The following is a 21,504-nucleotide window of genomic DNA, read 5'->3' as shown; positions in this document are numbered from 1 at the left end:
AGGTTAATGGAGCCACTGATCTCCTTGTTAGCTTGCCACCAAGATCACCCACTTTAACTGACAATGCTCCCAATCAAGTGAACCCCTCAAGCAGTGGCAGCAACTGAGCTGCTAGCTTCCACCATCTGCCCTTCTCTGACTGAACTTCCTCACTGACAGAGATTGGGGTGTGGGTGGGGATGGGAGCAGCCCAAGGGAACATGTCATGCATTTGTACTCTTACCAGAAATTCAGTAGCTCTCCTGAATATATGCTTCTCCGTTTATATGGCTTTGATCTATTCTGAAATACTTATTTTGACAATTTTGTCTAGGTTTATTGTTGCTTTGGGGGGATAGGATTTGTTAATCTCCTCACTCCATCATAATAAAAGTGAATCTTCTACTTTTTAATTTTAATGTATATTTTCATTTCAATATTGCTTTTTATTTTAAATGCCCAGACTGATCATATGGATATGAAAGTGCTTTGAAATGTTAAAAGCAAAATGTAAATCAAAGATACTTGGTTAGTCTTTATGAAATGCCTCTACCCCTTCTGGGTGAGCAGCTTAGTAGATTGTGTGTAGGTCCTACTTATAATATTAGGTCATATCAGAGGACCTATAAAGGGAAGGGTGGAAAGAATGGAAAGAAAGAAAAACAGGAAGATGGAAAATTAGTCAAAAGGAACAATGAAAGGAAGAAATCTCAGCAAACATTTAAGTGGTAACCAACCTGTGTATAGTAGATAGTGAAGATGGCATGGGATCTGCTGCTGGCTTCATGAACATGGGTTGCTGCTGTGATTCTGTGTACACAAGGGAAGAAAATTAGGACAAGATTGCTTATGCATGGTGGATCCTTAAGGATCCATGGGGAACACAAGAAAAAATGTTAGTGCTGAGGTTCACAAGTGAGGATCACAAAACACCAGTATTTAGTCTTTTATAGTTAGAAGAATGGTCCCAAGAGAGCAGAAGCAGTGTTCCAGGTACTGATATCTGAGAACAACAGTGAGTATAACTTCATACTAAACCACAATTAGAACTTATTTTAAGCAATAGAAGTTAAAAATCAGAATGGAAAGGTGTGATACTAGAGAGTCATCAACCTGGAAGAATATCCCTAAAACAGACCCATATAAATTAGACAAGTAGATATGGAGAACTTGTTGGAAAAGAAGACTCAAAGACAGTGAAAGTAAGTCATTGTTAAGAATATTAATCTCATGGTGCCAGAAAGGGCTTTAAAACTGAGATCTTGAATTACATGAACATCACACTTAAGCCAGGTGAAGAATGCACAGTCTCCCTGAGATTCACTTCAATGCTGACCTTTAAAGTCTGAAGAGTCCTCTCTTTATCTAAATCTAAGTCAGTCAATATGGCTTCAGTTTAAGACCAACTCATTGACTTCTGTTCTCAGAGAAGTTGCTGAACTGAAGAGTTAAAATCTAGAGGCTGGTCAACTGAAGGATAAAAAGGACAAGGTGAAGCCTGACACTTAACAATCAAGGAACTCAGGGTACCCTGAAGATAGGAAGTAAGTGCTTCCAGGATAGTTCTATGAAAACCAAGGAACAGAACTTTAAATTTAAATCTTTTCCTTTATGTTCAATTAACTCAGACATGTTATTAACAGGGGACATAGAAGACTCCAATTTCCTCAGTATTTTTTTTCAGGTGAAAAAGGCTATTTGAGGGGGCATATATTAATAACATTGTGGGTATTCCATAGTAACTAAAAATATAGAGTATTATCATAATTTACAATAGCTTTTAGGAGAGTCTACAGCACCTAGTATTTCATAGCTGATTCTAAACAGTCTTTTTGAGTAAACTTTACAAGCTTCCCAGATGGCACAGTGGTAAAGAATCCACCTGCCAATGCAGGACATACAAGAGACATGGGTCGGGAAGATCCTCTGGAGAAGGAAATGGCAACCCACTCCAGTATTCTTGCCTGAGAAATCCCATGGACAGAGGAGACATGGGGCTGCAAAAGAGTTGGACCCGACTTAGTGACTCAATAACAATTACAGTATGCAAAACTTTTCTGGAAGAAAAAATGGTTTTTCTGAAAAATTTTTAACTATATTGTACTATATCATCTCTATCAAGGAGAGGACAATGCAGGCAAGAATCATTTCTTTGATAAAAACAGCAGAAATTGTGTATTATAGGGTAATTCTCTGGGCTTACTACCTAATATTACTATATCCAGGACAAACTCCAGCTTCACCACCAGTGAGAAGAGCACTAAGCCATGTCCCCCTACCCTGGGTACATTTTTGTTCTGACAAAGGCCTCCTGATTGTGAATGTGGGGAGCTGCAGAGAGAATCTATACTGTAAAAGGGCAGTGAGAACACAGGAAAGAAGAATGAGACTGAAAGAATGACAGGGACAAACAAACCTGTTACCTGTTTGCTATTCCCTCCTCCAAGAGTTGAATTACTTGCTTATAGTTGGTAACTACGTGTTGAGATAAACCTATCAGATTTGTGAGGGGGAAAAAAGAGATTAAATAAAATTTTTTGGCAAAGTTTAACCTTTTCTTGTAGGTAATTAAATTTATTATCCTATTTCATATTAGTTGGCAGACAAGAATTGAGGAACAACTTAATTCATTCAGATAATGGATTAAATCAACAATATTTACTGGAAGCTTACTGTCAGGCACTGTGACAGTCTCTCTGGAAACATCAGTCTCTATGATCCCAGAGATTATAGTCTAGAATTCATATAGTGGTTATGCTAACAACAAAAAGAATAATAATAATTCCTTACAAACAGACTCATGGACTTTGGGAACGAACCTATGGTTGCCAGAGGGAAGGATGAGGGAAAGGGAAAGTTAGGGAGTTTGGAAGGGACATGTACTCATAGCTATACTTAAAATGGATAACCAACATGGGCCTACTGTATAGCACATGGAACTCTGCTCAGTGTTATGTGGATGGGAGGGGAGTTTGGGGGAGAATGGATACATGTATGGCTGAGTCTCTTCGCTACTCACCTGAAACTATCACAACATTGTGGGTTATCAGCTATACCCCAATACAAAATTAAAAGTTTAAAAAAATCCTTAGAATTGTGCTATATTTAAGTTATAAGAGAAGTTCTCATGAATTACTTCATTTGGCCCTCATCAAATTTCTGAGGTAGATAGGGCCTAAATGCCCCACAAAATGGTGGACTCAATTTGACATACAAAACACAGTACACGTGTCCTTATCCTCCCACAGTTTACAGTCATGAGAAATCATACAAGATAATGTGGCCAAGTGCCACAGGAGGAGTAAGATAATAAATGCTGAGGAAGTCAGAGGAAAAGTCAGGGAAGCTCCATGGAAGAAGCGAGACTTGAATTTAGCCACTGGAGAATGGGCAGCTTTAGATAAAAGGTAAGGAGGCGCTTAAGGGCACAGAAGTAAATCTTTATGGCTGGTTACCCACCAAGTCAAAAAAGGCCTTCACAACTGTGCTGGAGGATCTCTTTATTAGAGATTCAGGAACCAAAGTATCTTCACAGGCTCATAGCTGAATACAATTACACTAAAATTTAACATAGTTAACTTGAACATTGACTGGATTTTTTTATCTTAAGGAATTATTACTATTATTTAGATGTGATAATAATTTTGTGAGTGCAATTTCTTTAAAAAAATTTTCTTATCTCTTAGGGCTACATATTAAAATATTTATACATGAATTGATATCTGGAATTTGCCTCAAAATAATATAGACTGTGGACAGGAATGTAGATAAAGCAGAAATGGCAACCCACTCCAGTTTTCTTGCCTAGAAAATCCCATGGACAGAGGAGCCTGGTGCAGGCTACTGTTCATGGGGTCGCGAAGAGTCGGACATGACTGAGCAATTTCACTTCACTTCATTGGGTTATGGGTTATTGTGAACATGGGGTTCATTACACTAGTCTATTTTTGTTCAAAATGTTCAAAATTCTCTATAAGAAAAAGAATTTTAAAAATTTAATCAAAGATAGAGACCTTCCATTTTCAGTAATGGCAAATTAGATAATATAAACCAACACTTCTGCCAAAGACTGTTAGAAACAGTTGGACAGAATATAAACGACATCAATGTGAGGGCACAGAGGGATGACCAGATAGTGACATTTTTTCAAGCCATATATTGGGGAAGGATGGAAGCCCAGAGACATCAGGCCAGCATTTGCAGACATTATCCCTCTGAGAGCATTTCCCATATCTTGAGAAGTGGCTGACAGCAGTTCTCTTGACAACCTCACAGATACAGAGAGTCACAGACTACCGTCCAGGGCCCAGGTGGGCCCTGTGGCACCCCACCTCTATGAGTTGGAAACTTAAAGGGCTAAAACACAGGAATAAGTTTGAATTAGAAGTAAATATTTTCTGAAGGGACCTCAGCTCAACTTTGGACATTCTTAGTACTTCACCTGGACTGAGCTGATTCTGGATTCCCAGCATGTTTGTGCAGGAACCTGGCACAGGTAAACACGAGTCTTCTCTGCCAGGAAATATTATTGTTCTGGCCTCTCAATTATTTCCACAAGCAATTTAGCAAATATTGTCTGGCACAAAACTGTAACACACCAGCACATGAGTAGATCTGACAACATAAGTGAAAATCAGCAAAAATTACACAGACTATCTAAAGAGACCTAAAACAGACCCAGATCCTGGAATTATACTAACTTTAAAGTAATTCTGCTTACTATTTCTAAGGGACTAAAAACAAGATTATAAAATTTCAGAGAAAACTGGAAACTATAACAAAAATATCAAATGTAGATTTAGGAAGTGAAAATTACTATAAGTGAAAATAAGAACTCAATGTGCAAGTTTAACTAACAGCAGGTTAGATACAGGTGAAACATATGTCAAAATCATATAACCAAAATAAAGCATAGAGAGCCAAAAGATGCAAAATAGAGAAGAAAGGGTAAGAATCATAAAATATATAAGGAATAGGTCTAATAAACCTGTAATTGGAATTCCACAGGAGAGAGTGGGATAAAAGCAATGTTAGAATAATGCTAGAAGTAATGCCTATCTGTATAGCAGAAATTAACACAATATTGCAAATCAACTATACTTCCAAAAAAAAAAGAACCAGGGATCCTAGGAGAAATGGCTGGTTCAAAGACTGAGGCAGGGAAAGTAGATGAGCCTGGAATACCTCCTGTCAGAAAGCAAGGAAGTGCTCAAAGAATGATGGTGATATGTCAAAAAGTCATATGAACACACTTGAAGGGGATTCCATTGGCTAAATCTGGGATAATCGGAGCATCAAAATAAAAAATAATAGTAACAGAAGGTGGCTCATTTAATACAATAGGAAACATGAGTCTATGCCAACATAAATAAGTTAATAAATGAACTGAAAGTTAGATGAGGATAAGACACACACAACTTTACAGTTCCACAACCAATAAACACTTATTGACTACAAAAGGAAAACAGCAATTTCAGAGTAAAGAGGCCTGGCAGATATGACCTTAGCTGAGGAAATTAAAAATAATGAATAATGGACATATCAAAATTACGCACCACTTAATGGTGTCAAGTTCATGAAGTCAAGTGAGACCAAGGAACCTTTCCAGCTGGAGAACACTAGAGAGAGACACTAACCAAAGGCAACTCTGGATTCAAAGGGACAATCACTGGGGCAATTTGTGAAATGTAAATGGGTGTTAAGGATCAGATGGTAGTAATGCATCAAAGTTAATTTCCTGATGTGGATTTCTTGTTGTTACTACACAGGAGTACTTCTTGTTTGAAATAAAAATACCCTAAAATAATCAGGGTATATGGGTCATTAGGTTGGCAATTTACTCTCATATGGTTCAAGTAAAAAAGTTCTTTATGCTAGCAACTTTTTCAAAAGTTTGCTTCAAAATTAAAAAATAAAAACTTTTAGAAAATAAGATAAAGAGAGAATTCCCTTAACCTGCTAAGGTAATGCTTCTCAAAGTGGCTGCAGAGACTGGAGTCAGCTCTCAAACTGTTATTGACATGTGATGAGATAGGTACAGAAATTGAAAGCGTTTGAAACCTTTACAATATGACAGACTGTATATCTTTTAAATCAAATAAAGAAGAATTGGGCTTATAATTAATATGTCTTTTACTTTTCTAGTAATTCATCTTCATTTTATCAAAGTATTGGTTTGCCATGGATAGGAATTTAAAAAAAAAAAAAAAAACACAAAAACTGGTCCTTCCCCCTAGACAGTCTGAGAAGTGTATGATAAGAGTATCTATTAACAACACATGGTATTGAAAATGGCCTTCCCAAGTGGCACAGTGGTAAAGAATCTGCCTGCCAATGCAGGAGATGCAAGAGAACGCAGGTTCAATCCCTGGGTCAGGAAGATCCCCTGGAGAAAGAAATAGCAACCCACTACAATATTCCTGCCTGGGAAATCCCATGATAGAGGAGCCTGGTTGGCTACAGTCCATGGGGTTGCAAAGAGTTAGAAATGACTGAGGACACATGCATGCTATTGCAAACATCATAGTAAAATGTTGAAGTTTTACCCTGGGGACAAAACTAAATATTGTTACCATTTTAATAGGGTTCTAGTTGGTGTAGAAAGACAAAGAATAAAAAGGTGTAAGAATTAAAAAAACTAAAACAAGAATACTCCTGTTATGTGCAGACTGAATACAAAGAAAATACAAACAATTTTTTTCAGAGTCCCAACTACTCATTTCCAACAACCTCCTGCTTTGTACCCATCTCTGTATATTAAGATAAAAGCCAAAGCAAAAATATGATACTGTCTTTGCCTCACTTATTATCCCTTTAGACCCAGTAACCACTGGGCTCTTATGTATCCTTTGGACAGGGCTCTGTACATTTCAGATTTCAACTTAACCTGTCATCTAATTAATGAACTTTTTAATGAAAAATAAGAGGTTACTCCTTATCTTTCCTTGGATTTAGGCAGCTATCAAGTTCCAGCTTATGGTTCTGAACTAGAACTACAAATTCTTTACATTAAAATTAAAAGTTCTTGTATTTTCATATTTCCCATGGCCCCCTGAATAGAATAGGCATCTAGCAGGTACTTAATAAATTCCTATAGATTGGTTTCAAAGCATAAATCACTTTCGGCATTGGAATCATGTTCACAGAATGTATGAGCCCAAAGATGGAGAAATACAGACAGACAGGCAGACAATGAAAATAAATGAATAAAGAAAGCAAACATTAAAAAAAAATAAAAACTTTGCTATAATGCCATCAGAGGGTAGTAATGGAAATAACATTGTTAAGTGTGACTATTCAGGGTCTTGTTTTCCAAGGCTGGTTCTATACTATTTGAGCTCATGGCTCCTTCACTAAGAAATAAGAGAAATGTCCACCTATATTTGTAATGATCGAAAAAGTTCATACTGCCTTTAAGAAACATGTAATCCAAAGGACCTAAGAGACTTTTTGCTTGTTTAGAAATATTTCCTACCAAGCACCAAGCCTCCTCCCTCCCCACAAGGGTTCACTCCATGAACAAAGAGCCAACAGCATTCACTTCATCCAAACAGCCATTAGATTTAAGTCCTGATCCTGTCACCGACCTTGGGTGTATGATCCAAGTTGCACCACCTTGCATGAATTCTCAGGGTTTCAGGTACTATGCCAATCAGGAACCTATGTTCGTAGGTTTCCTATGATCCATGTACAGGATTCTGTCCCATTCTTCTCTTCCAGTCCTAGACAAGGTTCCCAGTTCCAACCCTGCCCCACGTAGCTGTGGAACTTTGGGAACGTCCCTTAACTTCTTCCAGACTTCATATCATCTTCTGTGCAGTGAAGACATTAGAACTACATCTGAGGTCTCCTCTAGTTACTATCTACTCCCACATTTACACATAAAAACACATTAAGATAAAAATAAACAAAAAGATGAGAAACTGTGGCACTACTACAACCACTCCTGCTCTGCCTTCCAAGTATTGCTTTTCAGAGAAATGGGTATACACAGAGGTTTACAGAGGAAACTCCAACTGGTTCCCGGCAAAGTAAGTGGTATTTTTTAACCACTGTTTCCAGCTACCAATTAGGATGAAACATTTGGGGAAAGACTCAAGCAGCAGAATTTGTGACTGGCACACCTACTGAGTCATCCATTGGCCATGCTCTAATCAGAGAAGAGACCAGCTCTTGATCTTTCCTGTCCCTCTGCCTGTGGGGATATTAACAGCATATTGTGGAGAAAAGAGGACATAAAATTCATGTTATTTATTATGAGTGGCCCGAGAGAGTGAAAGCTTCCCTAACAAAAGCACCCAACAGCAAGACCTAGTCTAATGGAAGAAGACAGATGGAAGCAAACATCAAATACCAATGTCTGATGAGAAAGCAGTGTAGACCCTGCTCCATGTCTGGTATCTCCCCACGACCTTGACTCTCACCATCTCTGGAACAGGAAGTACCCCAAAAACAGTCTGGCTGACCTAGGAATCCGTCCCAGGCCCACTGGACCCGGCACCACAGACCCAACGCTATTCCATGCCACTTACCTCTCGCACACCATGCTCTAGACACACCAGCTCCTTGAAATCACCAAGCCAACCCCTTCACGCAGGGCTCTGGCCCATGCCATTCCCTTCACCTGAAACACTCTTCCCCTTGCCATGCTATTTTTCACATGACTGGCTCCTGTGCCCCTCCGGGTCCAGCTTAAAATGTTACCACCCTCCTCAAGGAAGCTTTTCCTGACCACCCCATGAAGATGCTCTTTTTCATCACTGTATCTATTTTTTTATTAGCCTTTATCACAACTGTGATTAGTGCTTGTTGGCTGACATTATGCCCCACAACAGTGTCAGCTTGCCTGTCTTTTCTATTTATTGGTACCTACTGGGCATCTCATACCAGTAGCTGGCACACAATAAGTATTCACTACAAGTCTGTTGAATGAATCAGTGACCATCAAGAGAGCTTCCCAGGTTTTGGTTTGGTCTCTGACTTCCAGGACCATAGTGGCTCACCTTGTACATAGGGCCCCATCTCTGGGTGCTCCCTGACCCGCAGATTATAGGTCTTTTTTTGATCAGACTGCTTTAGCAGATCCCGCACCCGTTCATTATAGATTTCCAGGAAGCTAGAGACACAGAGAAGAAGGCATAAAATTAGATTTTGAAAAGACGTGGGAAAACACTAAGCCAAGAATCAGAAGGTCCTAGTTCTTGTTCAGAGTATCTCTGATCCTCTTGAGACGTTGGTCACTTCAGGCTTCCCCCTTGAGTCTCTTCTACATGGGTACACAGGGTTTTTAGTGCTGGCTGCCATTACCCCGGTCTCAGGTTTACATTATGAGTGCTGATTCAAGTTTAGCTTTCAAGAGGCTATCTGAGGATGGGTTTAGGCTGCCATCAGCCTGTGCCTTTATCCGTTCCCTGGTGCATACAGTCTTACAAGCATGTTTCTTGAAGTGGTTTGCAAATTTGATCTTTGAGCTCTATTATTCATAGAAGCCATCTCAAGGACCACTGCTGAGCAATAAGGGAAGCTAACTGAGAAGGGTTCTGCTTCCCACTTCTGATTTAAGTTGCACAATTCTCCTTTTACCTATCTTATACACTGGGATTCTGTTTAAGACATGCTATGTCTTATTGGTATCTACTGGCATTTTATACTTTTTAAAATAATAAAACAGCTACAATTCTTAATTAAAATCAGTAAATATTTTGTTAAATAAGAAAGCACACTTCTCACAGAAAGGTTTTCCTCATTGGACCATGGATACTTGCCTGTGGAGCCAGCAATCAGAAAAAAGGCTCCAGCTCAAAGCTGCTCTCTGCATACACTCCTTATAAATTTTCCCTTCTTAATCATTTCAAATTCAAACATAGGAACCCCCAGATAGCTCTTAGAATAGTGGTTCCCAGATTTCATGGACAATAAAACACTTAATATATACTGCAAAATTTTACTTTACAAATTTAAAAATGTAAAAATAATGTTCACAACCATTTAATTTTTAAAAAGGACATTTATTCTTTTTATAGCAATGAAAATGTTATGGAATTAAATAGTGATGATGGTTAAACAGTCTTGTAAATACTAAAAAAAAAGTCACTGAACTATATACTTTAAAAGTGTGAATTTTATGGTATGTGAATTATGTCTCATGTTTTTAAACAAGGACATTAAACACCAAAAAAAAGAATACAGAAAATGAATGGCAATTGGTAACGTCACACTGGAGGTAGCCAGCACTAGTCTGGGTACTAGAGTTTCCAGTATTCTTGCCTGGACAATTCCATGGACAGAGGAGCCTGGCAGGCTATAGTCCATGGGGTCACAGAGTCGGATCTGACTATGCATGCTCCCACACCCACCACACAAGAGCTTGGGAACTACTAACCTGGAGAACAACCCAGGAAGGGGCTGGAAGAGAAATTCCAGAAGCTAGTATGAAACTGAACAGAAAATGAAGGAAGGGAAACCAGCCAGCCAACGGAAGCGGGTCCACAGGAGACACTAACGTGTTAAGCCTGAGGGTAGAAACTAAGTTTCCTACAACACGCCTGCACATTCATGTGACAAGCACTGTACAGTATTTCTGCTGTGACTTTTCCCCATTCCTCTGGGTAATTCTGGAAGCAGAGAGGACAGCTCTGGAGTGGACATAGAAACACTTCAGGCTGCAGAGCCCAGCAGGTTCTTACCTTACTTTTATACTACAGGAGGCAGGCAGTGGGGCACAATTTTCCTCCCTGATGAAGAGACCCTGCATAAACCAAAGGGTTGTAGTTTCACTGAAGGGGATGTACAAGGAAGACCTACTTTGAGAGGATCCAGTCAAAAGAGAGTCTATACCTCACATATCCGTGGTGTCAGCCCAACAGAGGCCTGGAGAAGAGAAGAAAGCATTACTGTCCACTCATGCTGATGCTCTCCCCCAACACCCAGGACCCACGCTCAGCAAGGATAGTGTTCTCGCTCTTGCCTCTTCACTTCAGGCAATATCCCCAAGGGTATGTGGAAGACTCTATTTGCCAGTGATCTCAGAAACAAACAGGTGGAAAGTATCAGATGAAGGGCATATCACCACCATAAGAAGGAAGAGAAGAGAAGCTAACAAACCCAGGTACCTGCTTTTATGCCGAAGAGGTGACATCCTTCTTGTGGTAAAGTGGGATAAGCCCACTTTACCACAGTGGTGCCTCCCAGAACCCTATCTCCTATCCCCCGATACACAGGAGAACCAGAGTACATGCATGTTCAAAACACACATTTAGAGAGAAGTGGCTTATTTCTTCATATTGGATTCAGTGCTAACTTGTACTCCGGTTAATGGCTTTATACCCCTGGATTACTGAGTCTTTTCTTCTTTTAATTTAAAATATATGAAATCACACCAAACATGAACCTTTAAGGTCTCAAGACATCACACTGAAGATTAGTTAAGCAATGATCTGGGCCCATGGCATCAGGGACAATCTTTAAGGAGGAACAATATCCTAGAAAAATGTCCTTAAGTGGTGTTATTTATCACCTGCACCACCAATTCATCTCACCAGGGTTCTTCTAAGCCTAAAACAAAGAAGTATTCTGAAGGAACTCTATCCTCCTAATTTTCCATGATAAAAGAAGGCTCTCATAAATCCTACACACTTTTGAAAGTTCCCATCCCAGTGGTTGGTTCTCCCACTTCTTTCTAACACTCAGATTTAACACACACACAGCCCCATATTCACATGGCCTTAGCCAGCACTTAAGGCAGTCTGGGACTTGTCTACACCAGAGGCGTTAAAAACCTACAAGTGATGAACTTGCAATGATCTGAGAAATATGAGAAATTCAGAAGGACTGACAACGTCTGTTTCATCAAAGAGAGTTGTAAAATTCTAAGGTTCTTCAGGGTGTAATAAAGAGGAGCTAATTATTCGAAGTTTACTTGTCAATTAAGTTGCTAAGAAATGTATTCTTAACAGAAAACAGAACCCTTTAAATCTGACTGAAGCCAACTGACTATGAAACTCACATCCTCTCTCAGTGGCAAGGACAATGCAACATTCAGGTTTGATGTGGCTTTAAGAAGACATCACATCTCAACACTCACAGGGGTGCCCAGCATGGTGTACGTCTTCCCAGAGCCTGTCTGCCCATAGGCAAAAAGGCATATGTTGTAGCCTTTGGCAGCTCCAGACAGTACTTCAGTCCCCAAGTCCTGGAACACCTGTAACAATAAAAACAGAGTGCATGTCACTCTGGTCCTACCTTCCAAAGCAGCCTTTTATATTATGAAATGTTTCAACATCCATGACTATAAATTCCCTACTGTTTTATGAGAATCAATTCAGTTTCAAAAAAAAAAGACTGCTAAGGAAAATTCATTTGTTCAGTAAGTCAATTATTTTTAAAAGTGCTTATTGTATGCTGGGCACAAGGCTAGATATTTAAGATGCAAAACTGATATGGCCCCTAATCTTTAGGGGAAAAGAGTCCAGGAGAAGGGCAAAGACATGCAAGCAAATTAGTGAAGGAAAACCATGTACATGAATTCTTTTTCCTTCCCATTACAAAAAAAGAAAAAAAAACTTTAATATGGTTAATCAGGTAAAAGTACAATGAAATTTTGCCCTGGAACATATCACACAAATTCCGGGTCTCAAGACACTACAATGAGGGTCAGTTAAGCCCAGAAATTAGGGAGGGTTTTCCCTGTGGGACCCTTTTCTACATGCTACCTCTTCAGACTGATCCTAATAGCTGACTGCTTCTGCTCTCACTCATTTCTGTAGTTTTAGTGAATCAGAAACAACTAGAGGCTCTCCCAGGAAAACCCCTATACTTTATGTAGTAGGCAGACCCCAGGCTCAGGACAAAACAGCCTTGCTTATGGGGAAGGCATAACTTTCCGTTGAACCAGTCCTCAGCAGAATGCCACATGACATCTGCATACACAGCTGGTATGATGGGCATTTACCCTTTGCACTGCTGCTGCTCAGCATCCAAATACTCTTCTGATCTGGGAGGAAACTGTTTCAGTTTTCATGGGAAGCAGGGCCCAACCCTCCCAACAGGAGTCAAATAGGCCAGATAATTCTCTCCATCTCCTGGAGGATAGAATGTGAACACGTGAAATGAGGCTCGCAAAACTTAAAATTTCAAAGAATGACACAAAAGCAAAGAAAGAGTTAATCAAGTCTCCTTGTTGGCATCGTGAGTCCAACAGTAATGCATCTGAAGTACCAAGCACAGTACTCAAACTAGACTATACTGTGATATGGCTTTACCTGGCCTCCCTGCAACTCAAGGCCCCATGGTTTGCAGCCCATTTTTCTACTTTCCCTTAAATTCTATGAATCTCCTGATACAGTTCCAAATTGGAACATGGTTCTTATGGTTAATAATAGCTGTGTGATCTTGAACAATTTAAGCTTTAAACTTTTTTTTTCCTGGTAAATTGGATATTTTGTGTCTATATCACAGATTTGTTGTGAAGATTAAGTGAGATAACACATGTAACTAGGGACCATGAGCACGAAGATAGGAGTTGCTGACCTAAGATTATACTACACTATTCTGTTTCAGCAGCTGCAGTCATGCTTCTTGATCAGTGAACTATTTGCATTTTGTTTTTTAGTGCTTCTAATATTCAGGCATAAGGCCATAATAACCCAAGTAGAGGTGAAAGATCTAGACGTTATACCATTCCCACCACCTTTCCCAATCTCCTTCCCAGCTCTGTATTCTCCATGCATTCAGTTCTATATTTGCAAAGCTGAAAATTGGGCAGAATTCTCTGTGCCTCCTGACATCTGTCTGGGTTAAATTCTCAGGGACTGAAGACAGAGGAATCATTTCTCTTGATCAGAACATTTGAGTTGGCAGCCATCCATTTACTAGTTGGAAACGTTCACAAAACTCAACCTTTCTTTCCAGTGCTCCAGCAGAAAGTAGAAACAGAGGTGCAGACAGAGCAAGGCCACATCTAGTGTTATTTATTTCTCACCGCTCCCACAGCAGGGCAGAATGAGCTCAGTGGATTGTGAAAGAAGACAGGATAATGCTACTTTGCCCATGTCTTTATCCAAATTCAAATAATCACCTGGAGGTTTTATGAAAAACAGTTTTGAAGATGCCATTTCCACTCAACAGTAAAAGGTGTGAACAAGCAAAACTGGTAGGCTCCAAACGTGGAATTGGGGGAAACTGTTAAGATTCCATTCTTTACGAACCGTGAGGCTTAGCTCATCATAAATTCTTAAACAGAGCACAACAGAACCAGATGACATCGTGGTTCACTCTCACCGTGGTTATTATAATGAAGCATATGGGAACAGCTCAATATGAATACCAAACACAGTTCGAAGGCTAAAATAAATCACCAAAGGGCAATCTAATTTAGAGGATTAGAATCTAATGATCTAGAAGATCCAGTTCAGGAGGAGAGACGGGCAATGTAACTTTTTTTTCTGGAATATAAGCACAAGAACACATTTGATAGACAAATTAATTTCATGTGACACAGAACTTCCAGTCTTTTTAAGCATTCACTAGATTGGGGACAGACCACCGGATGCTGCTGAATTGGGACTCACAATACCTGAAGCTCAAGCCGAAACGTATTTCACAGGGGCAACTGAATCCAGGAACCAGAATTTTTGGTGTTCATATCATGTCATTACCATTGCAAATGAAAACAAGGAGATACCACCATACACCTATACGAATGGCCAAAATCTAACACACTGACAACACCAAATGCTTACAAGGAGATGAAGCAATAGGAACTCTCATTCACTGATGATGGGAATGCAGAATGGTACAGCCACTTTGGAAGACATTACACCAGTTTTTTTTCTTAAACAAGACTAAACATATTACTCTTACCATACAGTGAGGCAATCGCACTCCCTGGTATTTACCCAAAGAGGCTGAAAACTTATAAACACACAAAAACATGCACACAGATATTTATAGAAGCTTTCTTCAAAACTGTCAAAACGTGGAAGTAACCAAGATGTCCTTCAATAGGTGAATGTCTAAACTGTGGTAAGTCCAGAACATGGGATATTATTCAGTACTAAAAGGAAATGGACTATTAAGGCATGAAAAAACATGAAGGCACCTTAAATGCACCTTACTAAGTGAAAGAAGCCAATCTGAAAAGGCTACACACTGTATGAGTCCAGCTACATGACATGCTGGAAAAGGTAAAACTATAGAGACAGTTAAAGAAAAAATCAGTAGTTGCCAGGAGTCCAGGGAGGGACAGATGATAGGTGGGATGCAGAGGATTTTTAAGGCAGTGAAACTCCTCTACATATGATACTATAATTGTGTATGAAAAGTGAAAGTGTTACTCAATTAGTCGTGTCTGAGTCTTTGTGACCCCATGGACTGTAGCCCGCCAGACTCCTCTGTCCATGGAATTCTCCAGGAATTCTGGAGTGGGTTGCCATGCTGCCTCCAGGAGATCTTCCTGACGCAGGGATTGAACCTGCGTCTCTTGTGTTTCCTGCACTGGCAGGCAGGTGCTTTGCCACTAGCGCTACCTGGTGGGAGGAAGGAGGTATACGGAATTTCTGTGCTCAATTTTTCTGTTAACCTAAAATTGCTTTAACAAATAAACTCTATTTTCAAAAAAGATCCACAAGATAAATCTCAAGGAATGGAATTCCCTGATAACAGCAACATTTATCAGACATACCCTTCCTAAAACCGGTTAGAATCAACTAAGTCTCTGGATTTATGTCTCTGATTTCATGATGACTATTTAAGGTCCAAAACTAAAGGTTGCTCTGTATTTTCCTAAAGAAAATTTTCACTGTTAGATTTTTGTTGTTGTTGTTTGCTTTTTTTCGGTAGTTTTAGAAAAGGCAGAGGAACCAGAGATCAAACTGCCAACATCCGCTGGATCATCGAAAAAGCAAGAGAGGTCCAGAAAAACATCTATTTCTGCTTTATTGACTATGCCAAAGCCTTTGACTGTGTAGATCACAATTAGCTGTGGAAAATTCTGAAAGAGATGGGAATACCAGACCACCTGACCTGCCTCTTGAGAAACCTATATGCAGGTCAGGAAGCAACAGTTAGAACTGGACATGGAACAACAGACTGGTTCCAAATAGGAAAAGGAGTATATCAAGGCTGTATATTGTCACCCTGCTTATTTAACTTCTATGCAGAGTACATCATGAGAAATCCTGGACTGAAAGAAGTACAAGCTGGAATTCAAGATTGCCAGGAGAAATATCAATAACCTCAGATATGTAGATGACACCACCCTTATGGCAGAAAGTGAAGAGGAACTAAAAAGCCTCTTGATGAAAGTGAAAGTGGAGAGTGAAAAAGTTGGCTTAAAGCTCATCATTCAGAAAACTAAGATCATGGCATCACTTCATGGCAAATAGATGAGGAAACAGTAGAAACAGTGTCAGACTTTATTTTTGGGGGCTCCAAGATCACTGCAGATGGTGACTGCAGCCATGAAATTAAAAGACGCTTAATCCTTGGAAGAAAAGTTATGACCAACCTAGATAGCATATTCAAAAGCAGAGACATTACTTTGCCAACAAAGGTCCATCTAGTCAAGACTATGGTTTTTCCAGTAGTCATGTATGGATATGAGAGTTGGACTGTGAAGAAAGCTGAGCACCGAAGAATTGATGCTTTTGAACTGTGGTGTTGGAGAAGACTCTTGAGTCCCTGGGACTGCAAGGAGATCCAATCAGTCCATTCTGAAGGAGATCAGCCCTGGGATTTCTTTGGAAGGAATGATGTTAAAGCTGAAACTCCAGTACTTTGGCCACCTCATGCGAAGAGTTGACTCATTGGAAAAGACTCTGATGCTGGGAGGGATTGGGGGCAGGAGGAGAAGGGGACGACAGAGGATGACATGGCTGGATGGCATCACCGACTTGTTGGACCTGAGTCTGAGTGAACTCCGGGAGTTCGTGATGGACGGGGAGGCCTGGCGTGCTGCAGTTCATGGGGTCGCAAAGAGTCGGACACGATTGAGCGACTGAACTGAACTGAGTTCTGTAGTTCTTTATTACATACTATGTTCTCTGAGCCCAAGGTGACTCCTAACAAAAAAAAACTGTGACTTCAATTTAGGATGAAAAAGAGTTCAAAATGATGAAATAATATTGATTTCAAATACAGGTAACAGAAATTGTTGATGAGTGAGAAGTAAGAGGGTCATTTCAAAGAGGAGAAAAAAAATTAGTTAAAAGAATCTAAAAACTAGCTCTGTTAGCAGGCATCTTTAAACTGGAAAATAATTCTAGACAACTCTGGAAACTATTCAAACATGTGTTTTCACTAATGCTGTTACTTAGGAAAACCTCAGATAACCCAGAGTTGTACTTTTACTTCTCATCACACAGAGACGGTGAGGTACAGCTGATACTGTTTGCGGATCTACTGATACATCCTCTCTCCAAACTTGTGGGTTAGAAAAGTAAGGTTTGGGGCCTATTATTTGAAGAGAGAGCATTCACGTAAAATATATAACTTAATGGGGCCTGCAGTTGGGGAAAGGACTTAGAATGATTTGCTTTCCTCCAAACAGCTACACATAAGGTTTAATGGTTAAGAACACAGGCTTTGCAGCTTAATAGATGCATAAGGTTAGCAGATGCAAGCTTTTATATATAGAATGGATAAATAATAAGGTCCTACTATATAGCACAGAGAACTATATTCAGTATTCTATAATAAACCACAATGGAAAGAATATTATATATACAACTGAATCACTTTGCTATACAGCAGTAATTAACACCAACATTAAAAATCAACCATACTTCGGTTTTATGAAAAAAGTGTTTTATTCAAAACTAGAGCTTTAGATTCATACAGCTAGTAACACAAAGCAATTATTGTGTTAGGCTCTCTTCTTCTTAGCACCTTAAATTTTGAATCCATTTAATCTTCACAATACATCTTTGACAATAGTTACTATTATCAAAATTCTTTATCACATGGGAAAATTGAAATTCCATGGGTAGTTAAGTACCTCTAAATAAAGCTGTTGCCTTTAACCACTGTGATATTTGCCACTAGCAAAATAACTGTCGCCACAATTATCAGGAAATGCAAATTTTATCTGTTGAACACTAAGCTATTACCCTTTAATTTAGAACTGTTCTTCAAGGTTTCTTTATTTCCTGTTGTTTTGCTTCACACTGGGAGAAACTTCACCAACTCTCCTTTTCAGTATTTCTATTAAATAGACGTCTCAGTAAAATTCTGTTTTAACCTTTGGCCAAAAACAATAAAATCTGAATACTTCTGCCATTTGTTAATCACTTTTTCAGTCTTTTTGTCCCATTAACCTTTTAATTTGCACATGAAGAGAATTATTTCATTCCCAAATTTCACCCACATTGCCATTATTAAATGACCAGAATTGGAAGCCTTAAAGAGAGACACTTTTTTTCTTTGCTCTCTTTCAAATTACAAAGTACACTGACTTTTTGTACCAAATGAAAAAATATAATGCATGAGGAAAAAACTAAACTTCCACCCCTACCTCACCTCTAACCCTACTCATTTTAAGCACCCAACAAGTCCCCTTCAAGTACTGAGGAAAGAAAGGTATGTCCTTCCATACCTTTATCAAAGTATCTTAGGATATACACTTCTTCATTTTTTGTTTTCATTGAAATATACACAAATAATGTATGTCAACCTGCAGCTTCCTTTTTATCACATAACACAGCATGAACATATAGGTTATTTCCCATAGATATAACTTTTTTTCATGCACATGCACAGCCACAGTTACACAAACACAATGTAAAATAACTGGGCTATATTTTAATTCCTTTTATTTTCCACCTGTCTTTCCCCTTCCTCTCTCATACATAAACCTCCCACCTGTGGGTAACATGTTAGCAACTGGCATAATTGTTCATACTTTCCATGGTCATAATCATAAATGCACACACACTTACACATTTATGGGTTTTTGTTACTTCTTTTTAAAAAATGGGATGTCATTATACACTGTTTTTCTCAGTCAACACAATTTGCAATATATTCCATGGTGTAAATGTGCCAAAATTGAGTCAATCACTCTCCTATAAATGGGCAATCACTTGTTTTTATTATTTTATCCCTACTCATAATGGTTCAATAAATATCTTTGAAGATATATGTTTATATACTGATGTTTTTATTTTTATAGACTGTTTCAGGAATGGGGCTGCTGGGTCAAAGGATTAAAATATTTCTTATTTTCATAAATATTAAGACTATTTTCCCAAAAGACTATAATAACTTACATTTCTATTGACAAAATTAATAAGAGAATCCTTTTCTTCATATTCCCACCAGGAATCTTTTTAACTGCTCTTCATTTGAACAATACAAATTCATATCTTAATGTTTCTATAATAACAGTGAGTTTGAAGTCATCATTCTTTGGCAGGAGCATTTAAATTTGCTCTCCCCAAGAAGGGTCTATTCATGTCCTTTGCCCATTCTTCTACTGGATTGTTTTTCTTTTCAATATGAAAGACTTCTTAGTATATTATAAACAGCAGTCCTTAATCTTCCATATGCATTGCAAATATTTTTCTCCCTAATCTATTCACCTTTTTCTAAGTGAAAAGGCAATTTTTTGAGTAGTTTTAGGTTAAGAGAAAAGCTGAGTGGAAATTACAAAGTTCTCATGCACCCCTTCAGCCCTCTGTCCTCTGGCTCCTCAGTCTCCCATATTATTAACATCTTGCATTACTATGATACATTTGTTGTAACTGATGAGCCAATACTGCTATAGTATTATTAAATAAAGTCCAAAGTTCACATTAGGGTTCACTTTTTGTTTTGTACAGTTCTATGAGTTTTTACAAATACATAACAATATGTAACCGCCACTACAGTATCATAAAGAATAATTTCACTGCCCTAAAAAAAATCCCCTGTACTTTACCTATTCATCCCTCCCTCCCTCCCATGAACTGGAAACTACTGACCTTTTTATTGTCTCCATACTTTTCCAGAGTGTCATATAGTTGCAATCATATAATATATAGCCTTTTCAGATTGGCTTCTTTCACTTTGTTGCTGTTCAGTTGCTCAGTCATGTCTGACTCTGCAACACCATGGACTGCAGCATGCCTGGCTTCCTTGTCCTTCATCTCCCAGAGTTTGCCCAAATTCATATTCACTGAATCAGTGATGCCATCCAACCATCTCATCCTCTTTCATACCCTTCTCTTCCTACCTACAATCTTTCCCAGTATCAGGTCTTTTCCAATGAGTCAGCTCTTTGCATCAGTGGTCAAAGTATTGGAGCTTCAGCATCAGTCCTTCCAATAAATATTCAAGGTTGATTTCCTTTCAGATTGACTGGTTTGATCTCCTGGCTGTCCAGGGGACTCTCAAGAGTCTTCTCCAGCACCACCAGTTCGAATGCATCAATTCTTCAGTGCTCAGCCTTCTTTACAGTTCAACTTTCACATACATATATGACTACTAGAAAAACCATAGCTTTGATTATACACACCTTTGTCAGCAAAGTGATGTCTCTGCTTTTTAACATGCTGTCTAGGTTTGTCATAGCTTTTCTTCCAAGGAGCAAGTATATTTTAATTTCATGGCTGCAGTCACCATCAGCAGTGATTCTGGAGACCAAGAAAATAAATCTGTCACTGTTTCCATTTCTTCCCCATCTATTTGTCATAAAGTGATGGAACCAGATGCCATGATCATAGTTTTTTGAATGTTGAGTTTTAGGCCAGCTTCTTCACTCTCCTCTTTCACCTTCAGCAAGAGGCTCTTTAGTTTCTCTTCACTTTTTGCCATTAGGGTGGTGCCATCTGCATATCTGAGGTTATTTTACTTAGTAATATTCATTTAAGGTTCTTTCATGTCTTTTCATGACTTGATATCTCATTTTTTATTTTTTTAAAAAATTATTCCTTTACTTATTTATGGCTGTGCTAGATCTTCATTGCTGTGTGGACTTTTCTCTAGCTGCAGTGAGCAGGGGCGGCTCTGTAGTTGCAATGCACGGGCTTCTAATTGGTTTCTCTTGTTGTGGAGTACAGGCTCTGGGATGTGCAGGCTTCAGCAGCTGGGGCACTTGGGCTCAGTAGTTGTGTCTCCTGGGGTGTAGAGCACAGGCTCAGTAATTGTGGCACACAAGCTTAGTTGCTTCATGGAACGTGGGATCTTCCCAGATCAGGGATTGAACCTGTGTCTCCTGCACTGGCAGGGGGATTTTTTACCACTGAGCCACCAGGGAAGCCCTCTCATTTCTTTTTAAGGCTGACTATCCCATCATTTGGAGGTGCCACAGTTTACACATTCACCTATTTCAGGACACTTTGGCTCCTTGCAAATTTTGGCAACTATGAATAAAGGTGCTATAAACATTTTGAGCACAGATTTTTGTGTGGATGTAGTGTTAAACTCCTTTGGGTAAATAGCAAGAACTGTGACTGACCAATGACAACTTTGCCTTCACCTTGAACCAAGATCCCCTGACAATCCATGCATTCCATCCCTTACATACAGGCACTACAAAATATAAAGTCCAAC

General features: G+C 39.0%; 1 protein-coding gene across 1 annotated transcript in view; it reads right to left on the bottom strand.

Annotated features, from left to right (window-relative positions):
• Positions 1–21,504, bottom strand: part of STARD9 (StAR related lipid transfer domain containing 9) — a 114,503-nt gene that overhangs the window by 45,764 nt on the left and 47,235 nt on the right. Inside the window, exons 4-9 of the mRNA XM_052646398.1 lie at positions 12,062–12,178; positions 10,816–10,848; positions 10,665–10,726; positions 8,982–9,094; positions 2,403–2,472; positions 717–789 (exon numbers count right to left, since the gene is read on the bottom strand). Of these exons, the coding sequence (XP_052502358.1) occupies positions 717–789; positions 2,403–2,472; positions 8,982–9,094; positions 10,665–10,726; positions 10,816–10,848; positions 12,062–12,178 (468 nt within the window). The remainder of the gene's footprint in view (positions 1–716; positions 790–2,402; positions 2,473–8,981; positions 9,095–10,664; positions 10,727–10,815; positions 10,849–12,061; positions 12,179–21,504) is intronic.

Source organism: Budorcas taxicolor, chromosome 10 (assembly GCF_023091745.1).
Source record: "Budorcas taxicolor isolate Tak-1 chromosome 10, Takin1.1, whole genome shotgun sequence".
NCBI lineage: Eukaryota > Metazoa > Chordata > Mammalia > Artiodactyla > Bovidae > Budorcas > Budorcas taxicolor.
This window is presented reverse-complemented; position numbering and strand designations above follow the sequence as displayed.